The 16,857-nt window shown below is 40.6% G+C and overlaps 1 protein-coding gene across 1 annotated transcript in view; it reads left to right on the top strand.

The window, feature by feature from the left end:
• Positions 1-9,059, top strand: part of rpa1 (replication protein A1) — a 28,725-nt gene extending 19,666 nt beyond the window's left edge. Inside the window, exons 14-17 of the mRNA XM_030406107.1 lie at positions 1,261-1,437; positions 2,246-2,353; positions 2,637-2,723; positions 8,327-9,059. Coding sequence (XP_030261967.1) covers positions 1,261-1,437; positions 2,246-2,353; positions 2,637-2,723; positions 8,327-8,431 — 477 coding nt within the window. The 3' untranslated portion in view covers positions 8,432-9,059. The remainder of the gene's footprint in view (positions 1-1,260; positions 1,438-2,245; positions 2,354-2,636; positions 2,724-8,326) is intronic.
• Positions 9,060-16,857: the final 7,798 nt, after the last annotated feature.

The raw sequence follows: 16,857 nt of genomic DNA on the forward strand, positions 1-16,857 counted from the left end.
CAATTTTGAGAAATTGGTCCAGTATTGAGCGGTGCCACTGCAGCTAGCAGTTATGAAACATGCTGCAATATAATATGCACCTTCGAGGTACCCCCACTTAAAGTGCTTGTTTTGTCACTGACAGTCTCCGGTTGTTTTGTCACTGACAGTCTCCGGTTGTTTTGCCATGTGTCTGACGACCTTACCGAAAAGATCCCTGTTTATTAAAGAATAAGATCCATTTGTTTAACCAGAAACCACCACTATTACTTTTGCCAAAGCCACCATACTCCATTGCAGAAACTTTTTATTTTATTGTCGTAAAGATTTCAAACAGAAATGAAGTAGAATTAACTAAAACCAGCGGACTATGTTCCAACAATCACCAACTCTGGTTTGGATGAAAATCACTGCATTCGATTCGAACATATTCTGGATTCTGGATATATTCTGTATCTACATGCTGTTTATTTGATGTCCACCCTCCATCTTGCTCCTCCCTGCATATTTTCACATCTTACATTGTGATTTAAGGGCTATTTCTAGGTTTGGAAAAACTCTTACTACAGAATTCTACAGTTATTAAATTTGCATTCTTATAGTGGCTATATTGATTGGTTAATGTATTTGCATCCTCTGCCCCAACCCTAAATGGGCACCTTTGGCCTTTTATCAAATCATGCAAGGGCACATTCTTCTCTCTGTGGTCAAAGCTGAGATTAGTGGTAGAGAGAGACTCTGTCCAAAGCAATCAGCTGTTGAGGTGCAACACCTATCTATCGTGTGCTTTTGGGCCTGCCCTGCATGAGGGAGCCCTTCTAGAGAAGGAGAGGTGATGTGACTCTTCTGCAAACATGTCACAACATTTCATCTCTTTACAACATATGCAGCGCTTCCTTTGGTGTTCATCTATTTCTGTCCAATGTGAAATTCGTGTCACTTGCTCAGGTGCTGGCAATGTTCCCTGAAGGCAGCTGGTTTCCAAAGTTTGCCTCTCCGCTCAAAAGCAGCAGCTACCTCCCTAGTTTGCATTTGTGTTGGAGCCATTAGGATTTTTGTTGGGAGTGTGACTTGTGCATCTGGCACCCAAATGCTACTTTCTGACGGTTCACGCACACCACTACACGCTCCGTAAAATGTCATCCTAATGTTAATTTCATGCAGGTTTTATTCCTGGTTCTAAACAGTCAACATGTTTCACATACAAAACACAAAGGTCATGAGAGAGAGAGAGAAGACATCTTGTCAAAAGTTTGTTTGTTTGTTTATATTCCCTTATAGGCGGACTACTACACCTGCATTGCTACCATAGTGTACCTGCGTAAGGAAAACTGCCTTTACCAGGCCTGTCCCAGCCAAGACTGCAACAAGAAAGTGGTTGACCAACAGAATGGCATGTTCCGCTGTGAGAAGTGCGATAAAGAATTCCCCAACTTCAAGTACCGCCTCATCCTTTCTGTAAGTAACTTTTATTGGACACTTTTTCAGTGGTGCCACACATGCACTCACACAGTCATATATGCTAATGCACATATCTTAAATAGCTGCTCTCACTGCTAAGTCCTGAGCAGATGCTTCTGCTGCTCCTTCTAATGTTCCTGTCTTTGTGTCTCCCAGGACTCAAACCACTCTCTCCCCTTTTAGACCCATTCCCTGTGGTTCAACATTGGCCCAATCTGCTCTTTGCAGTTAAATTTAGAGATGTTTAAAGCACATTTTTACACTTGATTTTAAATCCAAACCATGTCGGGTTAATTGCTGCAGCTTTCATTATCGCATCGTCCTTCATTTTTACAGATGTAAATCTCATGAAGAGACACAAATATAAGCCCTTTTCCTCAGCTCGCTTGCACACAAACATTTTAAAACAACAACATTGAATACTAAAACTCTCTGCAGCCAGGCGACTGAAATAAGCGGCTTTTGTTTCGTACCGCTCACCAGTGGACATATTGTTATTCTTCACAAGCTGTCACATAAGCTGTGAATTTGCTTCCACTGTATGTATCACAAGTGTGCTGTGACTCTGCATGTTTTGCCAGGCTTGCCAGCAGGATATAGGCTAATTAGAGGATCTAATGATTTCTTAAGAGCACAGAGATGTGTCAAGTTAAAGTATTATATTTAAGCATCCAGCCAACTACTCTATCAGAAAATATGCAAGATTTGAATACGGCTACATTGATCTATGTTAGTGCCTGTGTCTGTATATGTGTCTAACTATTTCTCTTTACTCTTGCTTTCTCTATTTTATATAAACTGACAGGCCAACATTGCAGATTATGGGGACAACCAGTGGGTGACTTGCTTCCAGGAGAGTGCAGAGGCCATCCTGGGCCAGAATGCAGCTTACCTGGGGCAGCTCAAGGACTCGGTGAGACTCCTCTACCTGAATATAATACTGGCCTCAGGAAATGGCCACGGCATGAGCTAAACCTCAGTCTTTGTCTCTGCCAACCATACAAACACACACACTCCTGCAGAGACAAATCTGTGACACCCACTGTGCTTTGTTTCTTCCAGACATAATTACTTACATAAATCACAGGAGTCATTTTTCAGTGTTTTTATTTATTTTGCTCTTGGAATTATGATGAAACTAACGTTGATAAACTTAAAATGCATTCATCTTGAAATGAAATTTTCCTCAATTTCAGAATGAAGCCGCCTTTGACGAGGTCTTCCAGCAAGCCAACTTCAACACTTTTGTCTTCCGCAGCAGAGTGAAGCTAGAAACGTATAACGTAAGTAAAGCAGAAATGCTAATGAATCTTGATAAAAATGCCTGCAGGTTTGTCATCATCGCAACATGCTTTGCAGACAGACCATATTGCTGCAGTACAGTGGAAATTGTGAGGAAGGAATGGTGTAGCCGCTGTCCCTTGAACCTCCATCATTCCTTTGGAAGCTGAAAAGGCACAGCACAAGAAGAGCTTCTTCATGCATGTTCCCATTTATAAACAAAGCAACCCTGCTTTGATTGACAGAAGCATCTCTAGAAAAAAAAAAACTCTTGAGTGTTTGTCCTAGCATGTTGCTCATTTTCAGTGGCTTTGTGAAGGATGCACACACAGATTAGTCGCGGCCACTGTTTCCTGTAGGCCACACAGATAGAGGTTTGTTTTGAGGGAAGAGCATAAAAGAATTGATTGGGCTGGGACTCTGAGCAGGAAGTCTGGAGCCAAGCCAGAGGCTGCATCCGCCTTCAACACACAGAAGAGGCCACTGTGTCTGTCACATTCAGCTTGGCATCCGAACTGCCAATGGCACTGCTACAAGCATGTATTGGCTACTGCCTCCAAACCCCATATTCCTTCAACAGAGACACCTGCAACCCCTCTTTCACTTTATTTTCTACCTCCCAGTGCCACAAGCCAGCCATTGTGCTGCGCACTCGCATGTTGTCCTGACACAATCCTGTATATGCTTGATGTGAGACTAAGCAGGTCCTTAACAGTAAATGACACCTATCCCTTCTGTTGCATCATAGTGAGGCTTGTGCTTTGTCGAGCTGAAGAAATCTTTTTTTTTTTCATGGGTAATTCAGTAAAAGACCTGCAACTGTCACATGAGGATTATGATGAAATTATACATCATAATGACATTAAGACACCGAAGCACACATCTCAAGGTCACCCTGACTATAAGACATGCAGACGACATCACATGTTTGGCATACATGCGTATTTTGCTAGTATTAACAGTATGTTTTTAAATGATCATATTTAATTTATTTGTACTGCTGTTCAAGAATATTATAATAAATACATTAAATACATTCATAAATTATAATAAAATATATTTTTACAGACAGTGTAGTTGGGTACAGCTAACAGAATGATAACTACTACTACTATATTACATGTCATACCAATAAATCGATCATTGTCTAAGTATCAACATCAAATTAAAGTACTGTGATGCATTTGTTGCTCAAAGTCGCACAGAAAGGAAACTGAAACTATTGCGATGTTCTTATAAAGCATAACAAAGACACAGCCTTGTGTCCTGTTAAAGATAAAGTCAAAAGTACATTAAGTTTTTCCAGTTATATTTCATGTCTGTCTGGCATTCTATAATAAATAAATGCACACAAAGCCTTTAAGGAATGAATATAGGTTGCTATTGAAAACCAAAAGCTATGTCACTTAGTATAGTTTACTTGTTGCTAACAAATCAGAACGGTGTATTTAATTACAGTGTATTCATCAAAACAAGTCTGTTGTGCAATTGATGTGGTGTAGGAGCATTGTATAATTATTTTCACACAAATCGATGTCTGAGTTGTATTTTGGCATTCAAATTATTGGTATTTTGATATTGTGAAAAGGTAATTGTGTTATAACTCTCAAAATGTCAGAGGATAAATGTGTTGTTACTGTCAAAACGCACTCTTTTAAATATCACTGAGTACTCAACTCTTTGACAGTCTTAAATGTTTAACTTGCCTGACATCAGGACTGTCTGCATGCAGCTGCAATATTGGAACTGTTTTGCCATTATTAAGCTCTCATCGTCCCTATAGGCTCTGTCTAGACGTTGTAACTGATTTAAGCGTCTCAAAAGGACGACAGTGATGAAAAAATTCTATTGAACATTCAAGGCTTTTTATTGCAGCCCAGTCTTGACCACTGCAGTCCCACTTTCAAACAGAGATGTGGTGGAATTGAAAGCAAACAGCTGGTCAGCAAATGTTTTCTCATTTATTAATCCTGTTTGACTTAGTAGGTGCTAATTACACAATGAAGCCTGGTGTACAATTCTGTGGATATTTTAATTTCATATCGGGGTAAAATGCCAGCTAGGAGCAGTATGTTCACAATGGGTAAAATTTGCAGTGCTGAATTTACGGTGGGTTAGTACCTTTTTATATTCTTCTCTTATTTTTTTTTACCGGATGTTCTGTCTGACACGGAAGAATCGCTGTAGTTAAGAAGTGACAATCAGCCGAACCCTTTTAAAAAGCACCAAAATGAGAACCCCCAAATAATTGCAGCTTAATCTGTTGTTGAAGGTCTCACGATTTTCTAATATGCTCTTCATGCCTCTTGGGTTACCGAATAGGCCTGACATTGATACTCTACACTACTGACCTACTGCATATGTCACATATATCAGGTAATCAAACTGAAATCGGAGGATTTAGATTTGTTTTTCCCCGAGAAAATGACTTTGATCAATTAAACAATCATCAGTAATTGGCGATTAACTTATAGTTGACAACTAATAATTAATCTTCGCATCTCTAGTATGTAGATATTGTCATTCTCACTGAAACGTACACATGCCTGATGTATCAGATGTATCTACCTTTCATTGTGGATATTCAGACATGTTATTCATTTCATCCTGTCTATCACAGACACCGTAGACACATTTGAACAACAAAACCAAACCATGGGAAACTCTAATACCAACTTTTTTTTGTTTTTTTACAAAAAAGTACTTAGGAAAAACCCACGTTTCGGTATACCATGCAAGTTTATTGTTTACTGCTGTTTTCCATGGCTGGGGAAAAAAACACTGATGCGGCACTGTGTGCACTGATTATATATATACAGGTTAGACATAGGTTAAGGATTTAAAGTGAAGATTTGGCTGCATTTTTCAGTTACTCATCAGATGCTTGTATACAAGTGTCTGTGCAGATTTTCGGTCCTCTCTTCATCCCCGCTGCTCTCTCTTAAAGGCTGCACTGGAGATGAAATGTTTCATTTCAGCACGTATGAAATGGTTAGTTTATCTGGGCCGCTGTTAGCTGTAAGTGTTCCTGGCAAGTTTAAAGTTGTTAGAAAAGAAGTCATAACAGAACAAATTCATGTGTGTGTTGTTCCTCGCGCAGGTTGTATAAGTGTGGATCAACACCCAACTTGGCTGTGTGATACTGGCTGCTAACAGATTTACAAATCTTACCTTCCCACTCATCAACTACGACCACAGTCCCCGTCACTTTCAGTGCATGGTGAATATAAGATGCCACCACAGCACCGTTATAAAATGGCTTGTTTAGAATTCAGCTTTTTCTTTAAGATAAGCAAGATATCATTCCAGCCTTTTGAAGAGGGAAGAAAATGATGCTTTTGCTGAGTGATGGGTTAAAAGAAATTATAACATTGGCAATATTAATGTTCTAACATGTTGTGACACCTCCTATAATTTGGTTCTGTGAATTGAACACTGTTTTATTTCCTTGGTGCTTGTATTTAATTTCAAGGCTTTCACAACATTGGTCAGAAGGGAGAATGAGAGTGCGAGCTGTGCGCACTTGTAGGACTGATTAATTAAGCTTGGTTAAACTAAACAAAAACAAGGAGTGGACTCGCTTGTTCTAATGAAAAACCAAATGGATTTCCCTATTCCTTCGCAAAAATGTGATTTAGTCCCAGTGTGTGAGAGTGGTTGGGCACAAACATGTGTAGGTGTTAACTAGGACTTCGCCCTAAAGTTGGCACACTTGAGGTTTCTGTACTGATGATTACATTCGAGTCACAAATTGAAACATTTCTTTAACTGCAAGATAAAACTCTGCCGACCTTTTAGAAAACCAGATGGCGCTTTAACAAAACTTAAAGGTGCCCAGTGGAGTTTTCTTTGTTTCTGTTTATATTCAGTGTTTCTTACCAGAATGCATTGAGTTTGTCTTTGAGGCCTGACAAATCTGCTAAATAGATTTTATTTTGCTTAAATAACATTTACAAAGCTGATTATTTTAAAATACATGCAGTGTTTATATCCCCCATTGACAGCTAACTGTCCCCTTCTCGCTGTTGGTGCATTGCTACATTATAAGGCACGTTACAGCTACCAGGAATGTATATTGCATTGCTTGCATGCGCTTCTGTATTCATCAGGAATTTTCCAAATGACTAATTTTAAGGAATTTTAAAGCAATGTTATGTGGAAAATTGTGCTTTTGCGTGATTTGGTGCCCCACCACAGTTTCTGAGTTCAACACCACTGTGGTAAACACAAATATCAGGTCTGTAACAATTTGTCGGATGTAATATAGGTGCTATCTACAAACAAAACTCATTACATCATGACAATGTTATATTTTGAAAACTTTGATATTGAAGTAAACATGTATGTAACGCTGGGATCCGACCCTCACTGAAATTACATAGTGCAGAAACAAGTGAGAGACACCATTCACCCTGTTGCAAGACACTGTATCATACAATATGATTTGCATAACGTTGCTTAAACTTAGACTAATTGACTAGCCCAGGAGCAGGAGAACACCCAGAAACAGTGAGAATAGAGCATAATTTAATATGTAAGGTTAAATATTGTCTGGAAAATATATGACACATATTGAAGGATCCTATTTCAATCAGTTAATCACATTCTTCAATAAACACATCATATTTTATATTGCAGTTGGCAGCGCAGTGCAACATGTAGTATTTAACATCAGTTGTTTACCAGCAGTAGTAATGGATACTTGTGTTTTATGAACCAGCATTTGACTTGGTAGACATGACATGTAATTTAAATGTATACATTTATAAAACGATCGTCTTATTCATAATCATAATTCGATGTTAATCATGAATCAGTTAATCACAGATAAGAGTTTAACTGATTAAACATCTATTAACCAACAATCACAGATGGGAACAAATTTATCAAAAGTACTGTTTAACCACTCTTACACATTATAAAATATTTTTTTTAGATATTTCCAGATCCGGCTGGATCCACACGTATTTGTTTTGTACAATGCCTTACTAAAGTTTGTATACCTGGCTCATTTATCTATATTGGTGTAAAGCTTGACAGTTCATTCCTGTCGGTTCAACTCTTCATCAAACTATAATGAAGCTATTAGTTATTTTATATATTTGCGTATAATATATTTATATTTCTCTTGCAGCACAGAAAACAGGCCGAGAGATTTATAGCAGGCTATTCTTAAAGGATGTGTGCACAAATCCAAAGGAAGATGATTTACATTTCACCCAGTTGAGCTGCAGAGGATTAATGGAGACCAAATGAGTGTAACTTCTGTTCAAATGCAGAGAATAATGGCCCTGGTAGACATGACCTTACCCTGTCTAGACAGCTGTGGAGGTGGTTATGCCTTTTAAAAGCTGCATTTTCTTTTCTTTTCTTTCTTTTATGTGAAACATTGATTTGAATGGCAGTGCATTTCAGACACGCAGACCAAACCTCTCCATTAACATACTTTGTCATGGGGGAAGAGAAGGTGGCTGTGTGTGTGTGTGTGGGTGGTAGATTACCAATGCATTAACAAGACTGAGGTCTGTTACCTCTTACTTTGTTGGAGTGGTCAGAGAATTTAGCCCCAACTAATACAAATATTTTCTCATCGTTTGTCTGATAGGATGAATCCAGGATCAAGGCCACAGTGATGGAGGTGAAGCCCGTCGACCACAAGGACTACAGCAAGAGGTTGATCATGAACATAAGGAAACTGTCAGCCCAGTAGGACCCTTGTGATTTCTGCCGTGTGTTCTGGTTTCCTTGTCTCTGTACAGCCATCAAACAGCTCTAAATGTAAGAAAAAGTTGTTTTTGTTATTTTGCTTCACTGTGATTCTTCTCAGAGTACTTGTAACTGTCCAGCTTTCCCTTTATGAAATAATGTTTGGTGACCTTTTTTGTTGTTGTTGTTGTTGTTGATGGTGGTGAATGTAACAGACAGCAGTTTTTTTTTTCCTTTCTCTGTTATTTGGGGAAGCAGAGCAGAGAGTGGGTCAGTAAGCCACAAAAGAAATCATCGCTGCGTCTCTCTTAAGTCGGCCAGTTGTTCCTGCATGTGCTGTGGCCATGTGGGGGCGGCGGCCGCTTTAAGCGCAAGACCAGCACAGTACCCGGCGCTCTTTTCACATTCAGACGCACACTCAAAATGGCTGGGCCGGACCTGCACACCCCTGATAAGGCCGTTTACTCTCCCACTCTTTTTTTTTTCCCTCCGTCGCTCACATACTTGCAAACATAAGCACATACACACATGCACAGTGCAGACTTAACGGGGAAATGGAGCTGCATTCTATTTAAGTAGTTACAAGGTGTTTGTCCAACTGCGTTCTGTAGTTGAGTTTTTTTTTTTGTGACGATTAACTCTTAAAATAAAGATGTTTGTAATCAAGTTAATGTCTGATGTGTGAATGTGTATCCCTCACAGCTCCTGACCCTGACCCGGCAAGAGAAACAAAAACTGTTATTTATTTTAGGAGCTGCACTATGTGTAGAGGATTTATTCAGGGTCTGCAACACAATGCCCTCCATCTCCTCAGGTTTTGCTCAGATGTGCAACAGATTCCCCCGCAAACTTGACTTTCATGTTGTATTAAAGCAGAACATCAGTGAGGCTGCACCTCCCCATTTTTTCTTGTGATAACATCTCGTTTCTGCTGAGTGCTGCATCTGTTGCCTGTAGTGCGCCGAGATGGATTAAACCTGTCTTTAAATGGTAAGGAAAGGTGAGTTTGACTTATTCATTTTATTTTGCCTGCCATGCTCGGAGATATTGATTTGAATTTGCCTGTGATCGCCTCTCCACATCTCGCTGCTGACGCTGTTTGGTTATTTTAACTATTGATGTGCTTCCCCTGTGTCTTCCTAAATATTGCAATAAATCCCTACATCTTTTATGACACCATAAGTCAGTTATTGTAGCTGGTGTCAAAGGTTGCCAGTGATGCTTCACCTGGTCGTTCTCACAGCTGCAGCAGAGAGGGCCTGAAATGACCTGGTGGCTGTTCAAACTGAAACATTTCCCTCAGTGATGCACACAACACTGCTGAGAAAAAAAGGTTGTACATCTGGCAGGCTAAATCTAGCAGTTCCCCCTGGGAGTCAGGGCTAGAGTTATTTTCTACCCTCATTTACATCCAGCATCCCGTAAGCTTCCATTGGAAGTAGGAAAACTGTACCTCAAGTGGAATCTCTTCATAAATCAAATCTCACACCTCTCTTGTAATTCTGATTAAACTGATTTACGCAGTTCTACTAGTTAAGCAGAATTGAGATTGTGGTGCATTTGTAATTGATTGTGCACTTGTCAGAATAAGATTTAAGCGGACCTGAATCACATTTGTAACTCACGACTAGTTTGCCCTTGCTGTTTTTATTAGCAGTAAATGAGCGTGGCTGACTTGGATCGTCGCAGCACGTGGTGAAAACTAAAAATGCAGATAATCTGTCAGGTGGCACTTGTCAATAGAAGGCACTTCTGATCAAGGTTTTGCCCAAACGTATCGCTAATTTATGGCTGTCAGAGACCCAAAAGAAGCTACGCCGGGTGTCACGAGCAAAGGAATAATTAGACTAGAATATATTCCTGTTAGGTCTGACAGTAGTCAACACATTCGCATGCAGGACATACGAGAGTTCACACTGATGATTGCACCATTATCCTGACATGCGTTGCCACTGTGCCATCAACAGATGCCACGCTGTTGCTGCGCTCATCTGTTTCACTGATGTGTTTATGGGCTTGACATTTTCTGCCCCAGCGTGGGGAAAATATAATTTGTACGTTTTTTTTTTTTTTTTATGTCTGCCTTTTAAAAAGAATAAAAAATGACATCAATTTTATTCTCAATGCATTTGCCCCGTAAGATTGAGCACCTACGGCTCAGTGTTATTCAGGCCGTGTCTCGGCTTTGTGTCCCTGTTTAGATTGTGTTGATCTTAAGCTCCGTCAACTGCTTTCATCTCCTCAGGATTAGATACCTCTAATTTTGATCACCTGCGTGTCATGCAGGCACTTAACACCGCACATAACAGGTGTGTTTGAAGGTTTAACATTTTAAAGCTTTTTAGTTTGATTTGACACATCGCTCATCACCAAAAGGATGTTAATTTATTGGGACAAACGGCTATCACATACACCTAATGGGGAGCGTACTATTCTTCATCATCATCAAGCTAATGTCACAGGCCTGTGTGATTCAGAAGATTAAATATGTGAACATACTGATAATCCACAAATACAACATTACAGAACTATAACACTGCCTTCATGTGGTATAAAAAAGTGTGTGCTGCATTGTTAGGAGCTGCTGTAATGTGAATAAGACAATGTTGTCTCCCATGTGGCTAATAAGCTACCTTGTTGTGCAGATGTACATACAACACTACTGGACTTGATAGTAAGTGCAGTTTTAACCTGTACTTTACTTTTATATTTACGCTTTATATTTTTAACTGAGTTTCTAACTGAGTCCAACAGTTACTAGCTACTTTACACATGACAATTATTCATACAAAATGTAAACAATAACTGAATGATGTATTATTGTGGATTAGTCTATATAATAAATAACTGGTGGATGCAGAACTCCAAATAAGTTGAGATTCTTTCTCTCTGCAAAGCATATGTGAATGACAATAGACTGGAGGGCGCAGATTGTCCACGTCGTTCTCCTGGACGGATAAAATAAAAGTATGAAATGCTTAAATGACTCTCTGGACGGACTAAAGTGTATTCTCTCTTTCTCTTCACTCGTATACATTTAATAGGTTGCATACATTAGGAGACAGTGTAGGTGTAAGATGCCCTGCGGGTGACCAGGCACCCGCGGGATCCTTGAGGCTGCCCCCTGCCTTAGGCTGAAACAGTTACCAGCTCATATTCTGGTTCTGAGCTGGTTTTACTCAAATTTAGAATTTCATATAATGTGATTGTCTTCCTGACAGAAAAACAAGGTGGGTGCAAATCTCGACAGGTTCAAAATATGAATTTCCAAATAACGTTTCTTTGTTCCTTTACTAGCTGCAACATTAGTGATGCTTAGTAATCAATAATCCTAATATAATAAAATAATAAAATATCATATACACTGACCAACAATAATCTTTATTTTGCTCCTCTTTTCTTAAAAGCTGAAGTCAAAGCTGTAAGACATTTTTTTTGTGCATTTTTTTGTAAATAAAAAAAGATTGTCTCGAATTATTGATTAGTTGTTGACATCTTCAAGTGTCTTGTTTTGTCCACAACCCAACGATAGTCTGTCTTACTGTCTACGTATAACAGAGTGCTTCCACACCGCTATTCTTACATAAGTGACAGATCTGACTGTTTCCTCCCCCTCCAGCTGTCTATTCTCAGTTGCTCTGAGCCCAAACCGTATCTCATCTCGGCAGTGAAAGGGTTCATCTTGTGCAAACTCAATTACTTTTATTAATGGAATCTGTGTAATGGTGCCATTACAGAAGCTGAATGTGTTCTGATAGTCCGTATTGCAGCTATTTAAATGTGGAGCCAGTATAACCGAGGGGTCGAGTCAAACTAATCACCAGTCCACTCCTCAACATCATTGAGTGCCTGGGTGCTGGCGATGTTTTCACATAGGGTCTTTATTTAAAGGAGCATATATGCTAATTATGGAGTTACTGTGTTGTCATTCACTCGGCGGTTCCTCTGCCGAGGCCTTGATCTTTCTGGTTGTTTCACTTATAGTTGGTTTCTCCTTCTGGACCTGTGGAGCCCGGCAGGTTGAGACTGAGCGCAGGGAAGCCCGCGGCCCTGACACCATGGAGACAAATGGGAGGGAGGGAGGGAGGACCTCTGGGGTGCTGCTGTAATGAATGGGAGTGTAAGCAGTTTGTGTATTTCTCAAGATTCATGGGTCTCGTTCCTCTCCGGGCCCAGGGTATATTTGCTCATGTGTATTAGAAAGGACAGGTGCAAGACTTTGTTTTTGCAGCCCAGTCTAGTCAAGGGACCTGTTGACCAAACACTGGTCACATGGCTGCAGCACAGCTTCTTCTTCTTCTTCTCTTTTCTTTTTCTTTTTTCCTTTTCTGAGAGCTGGGAGAGAATAAGTGTTTTTATGGCTGAATCCATGCTCGGTCTTCAAAGTGGTTGTGGGAAATTGCACTGACTGTCAAAACCGTTGGCAGGTGGAAAGCTGATCATTACAATAATTGTTGCAATCAAATAAAGTAATAATCCATTGTTGCTTCTGAAAAGCAGTGCAGATTGAATCTGTAGATACAAATGTGTCTCGGCCCCCCGATCCTGTTTCCAATTTAATTGGATTTGGGTATAGATAAAGTTCTGTTTGTCTTCTGAAGCACTAGATTATAAGGCCGTGTAGTGGGCTTGTATTGTTATTTTTCTCTGCAGTGTCTCCTCGTCATTGTCGGGGGCTACACGTTTCTGGAAAAACACACTCTGCTTTCATTCAATTTCAATGAATTGTTTTCAGTTTTGTGTTTTTGTCTCTCCGTCAATACTACTCTCGGTAAAATGTCAGACTGAAGACAGAGCTGCCCCATACAATTCTCAAGGTAAATGTGGGAGCAATCTCTCGTGCAAAGATTATATACTTTCACTGTGATTCTCTCCTATTTACTAGTAAAGTTCAGGTAATAGCATCTAAAGTGGACAGGGTGTAATGGTTTGATATGTTAGGGCCAGGAATAAGGCTGATTTACTCTCTGAGATAAACACTTCTATTTTTCGATTTCTTACTTTTATCCGACCGCGTGCCCTCAGCTCTCCACTATAAGACGCACATGGGTTTGTTTATTTATTTGCTTTTTTTAAAAAATGCTGTCCTCCAGTAATTTAACATTCAGTAACCTTTATCTGGACCGCGTGCGTGAGTGGAGCTTATTTGTGCGCCGAGGTGATATGAATTTGCCTCTCAGTCTGGTTTAGCTCAGAAAACAAGGGCTGTAGGAAAGAATGGGGTTAGTTGTAAGAACAGCTTTAGCCATAACACGTTACAAGAAGGTCTCGTGTTTGAGCGCTGAGATGGTTGGGGGACGTTTTTGGATAACTTTTTCTCCAAACATGTCTTCATTCGGTCTCCGTTATGTAACCTGATAATTGGACTCTGAATGTCGTCGAATCACTCTTTTATTATTTACATTTAGCAGATGCTTTTGTCCAAAGCTACTTCATACATACATTCATGCACAGTTTGGGGTTCAGCGTCTTGCCCAAGGACACTTTGACATGCAGACCAGGGGACCAGACGCTGGCTCCACCCCTGAGCCACAGTATTTAAAAGACTGACAGAAAGATCCGATGTGAATAGAACCATTTTTGTTTTTATCACATTAAGCGCCAAACTAGTGCATCCTTCAAACTCTACAGTTTAAAACGCTATGCTGAGTATGTATAAAAATATATATGCATCTATGATTTATGCTGTATAACTACTGTATGCATGCATGTATGTGTGTCTGTATGTGCGTGTGAATATGAGCGCATGTGTTTAAAGAAGCACATTTCGATTAAATGTAATTCAGAAAGCACTTATATCTGCTCGACTGGATACATATTAAGACAGACGCTGGTGAGGGGGGGGCAGCTTCTTCCTGTAGCTGTCAGGTTTTTTGTTAAAGGACCAGAATCAGCCCCACAGGGGCGTCTTGAAGGTGCTGCTAGAATATTTTTTTCAGACACTCATTACATTGAGGAAAGAGGGGGGGGGGGGAAAAAAAACATCAAAGGTTTCGGCACGTCACCGAAATTACTATTCCTGGTGTGGTTTCCAATATCAAAATAACTTTGAAGTTTCGTGTTGCTCTTTTGTAAACCGCACAAAGGAGCTGACGCCCCCGCGCATTAAGATCCGCTGGTCTTCATTCTGTATGTACAGGTCCGGACGACCTTGTCTCCGCTCTCTTTAATTGGACGACCCAGCGCTTTGAATAAAGGGGCTGTTCATCAGTGAATACTGAGGAGGGGAAATCATCTCTGAGTTCATTGAAGTGTCAAGATAACAAGTGATTAGACGGTTGGAAAGGGAGATGTGGTGCGAGACCGTCGGAGATGGGGAAAATATCAAATCCGTGCGTCCACGTCTTCCCCCTCTACGCCCCTGTCTTCCTGAATGAACCGTCAGAGCATCACAAACTCTCTTACTGTACTGTGCAGTCTGTCCGCTTCCTGGATTCTTGTACATCATCACTTCATACACCCTCTTTATCCAGTTCCTCCCTGACTGTCCACTTTTACACCGCTCTGCTTTACTCTCCTTCCCATCCTCCATACAGAGACGTTTTTAATAGTCCCTGTGGTGTGGGATTTGGACAGGCCTTTTAGTTATGTAACTGGGCCCTCTTTCTCTCCTTTATTGCTTTCTCTCCCCCCTCCTCTCCCTCTCCTCTTCACTTTTTCATGCGCCGGGGCTTTAATTGTTTAGAGATGCTGGCGGAGTTCCCTTCAGGCTCGACCGTGGGACCTGCACTACGTCTGTTTGTGTTCATGTGCCTCCAGGACGCCACATCTGCAGAGAGGCACTTCTGCATTAGTTCAGACTCACTCGCTCACTCACTCACCGTCCTCTGTTCTCTCCACGAGCTTTCTAAATTTACAGTATTCCTCTGTGTGGAGATTCACTTTTATCATTTTCCTTTTTTGCCCACATTTACATTGTGCTCCGATGTTAACTCAGTATCTATCGTCGGTGGGCGGCTGCACATTATCTCCTCGGTGCAATGGGAGTCCGAGTGGAACTCATGCATTCCTGTTTGTTTGAATTTATGCCAAGGTCTTGTTGTGAAAACAAAATCTGCTTGCTTTTCCGTTTCTCGCTGGAATATAGATTCAATCTCCATGTCGAGTAATGAGCCAGGCCGGGCGAGCGTCACCCCTTGAGGTGGAGAGGCCGGAGCCTCGGGCTCTGCTGGTGTACAATAAAACTCAGTAGGCCAGCCCTCTTGATGCTGAGGGTGACACAACGCAGTCACAGTCATTTTTTATTTTTTTGCTGCGTCTGTAGAATACTCCATTTACAAAAAACCCTTTAGAGTCGGCCCACTCCTACCAAAGTGAAAAGCAATTGGCTTATTTACTTACTGTCAGTAAAACATTCTCTCTTCCTCTGGAACAAGATGAAAAACGGGGAAGTCAGGGAGAGTGACTGTGCTGTCTCAGGAGCTGACAGAGTGTCTGCACAGGCAGCTTTGCACACTTCCTGCAGAGGATGATATTTTGACATCTTTTTACAGACCCCTTGAAGACAAGGCTGAGTGTGGAGAAAACCTTTAGTGAGTCTGCGTGTGAAGAGGACGGAGAAGGAGAAAGAGGAGACGCAGCAGAGGAATGAAAGCTGAAAAAAACAATCATTCACATCATCGTTATCTGTTTTACATGAACTCTTACACCTATACACTAATAATCAGAATAATAGTCCAGTCAGAATTGGACGAGCAGATGCGGCCCGATTTACAATCAGATGAGCTGCAGTAACATGGACAATATTCCTGATTAATTTAACTCGCTCTGATTAGAAATGTAAATACAGTGATCTGACAAGATGTGCGTTTACAAGCCCCAAAGGATTTCTTCAGAATTTGACTTTTTGACTTGTGCAAAGTGGTTCCACCCACACTGAAACAACTGTGGGGAATATCCCAGAAGAGTTCCAATTACCGAGAATAGTCTCCAATTTTGTGGAGAAACTGCAGTTAATTTATCATTGTTCATCTTTCAAATTTGTCTTATTGAACATTTCAACTCGAGGCATTAAACGATCCTTAAATCTTTAAAGAACACCTGTTCTGTTTTGCTACCTCTTCCCTTCTGGAAGCACCAAATGTTAGGCCCACATGAGGTGCAAATGTTAGCAGTTAACAATTCTGCATCCACTGATATGCCAACGTTGCCATCTTGTTTCAATAAATGCTGACTTTGCTGACTTTCACACTTCCATCCATTGTGCCGTACACAACAAGTGTATTTTAAGTAGACCTGCGGACATTTCCGACTAAATCGTGCTATTTTTCACAGGAAGTCGGACCGTCTCCAGCCACGATCGTAGAAAAAAAAGCAGACATTTTCAGCCAAACCATGTTTTCCTAACCCGAAACAAGTGTTTCTGTGCCTAAAACAAAGCTGAGCATAAGCAAAGTGTTCCAAGTGAAAATTCCACCTTGACAAATGTGA

The sequence above is a fragment of the Sparus aurata genome, chromosome 2 (genome assembly GCF_900880675.1).
Source record: "Sparus aurata chromosome 2, fSpaAur1.1, whole genome shotgun sequence".
NCBI lineage: Eukaryota > Metazoa > Chordata > Actinopteri > Spariformes > Sparidae > Sparus > Sparus aurata.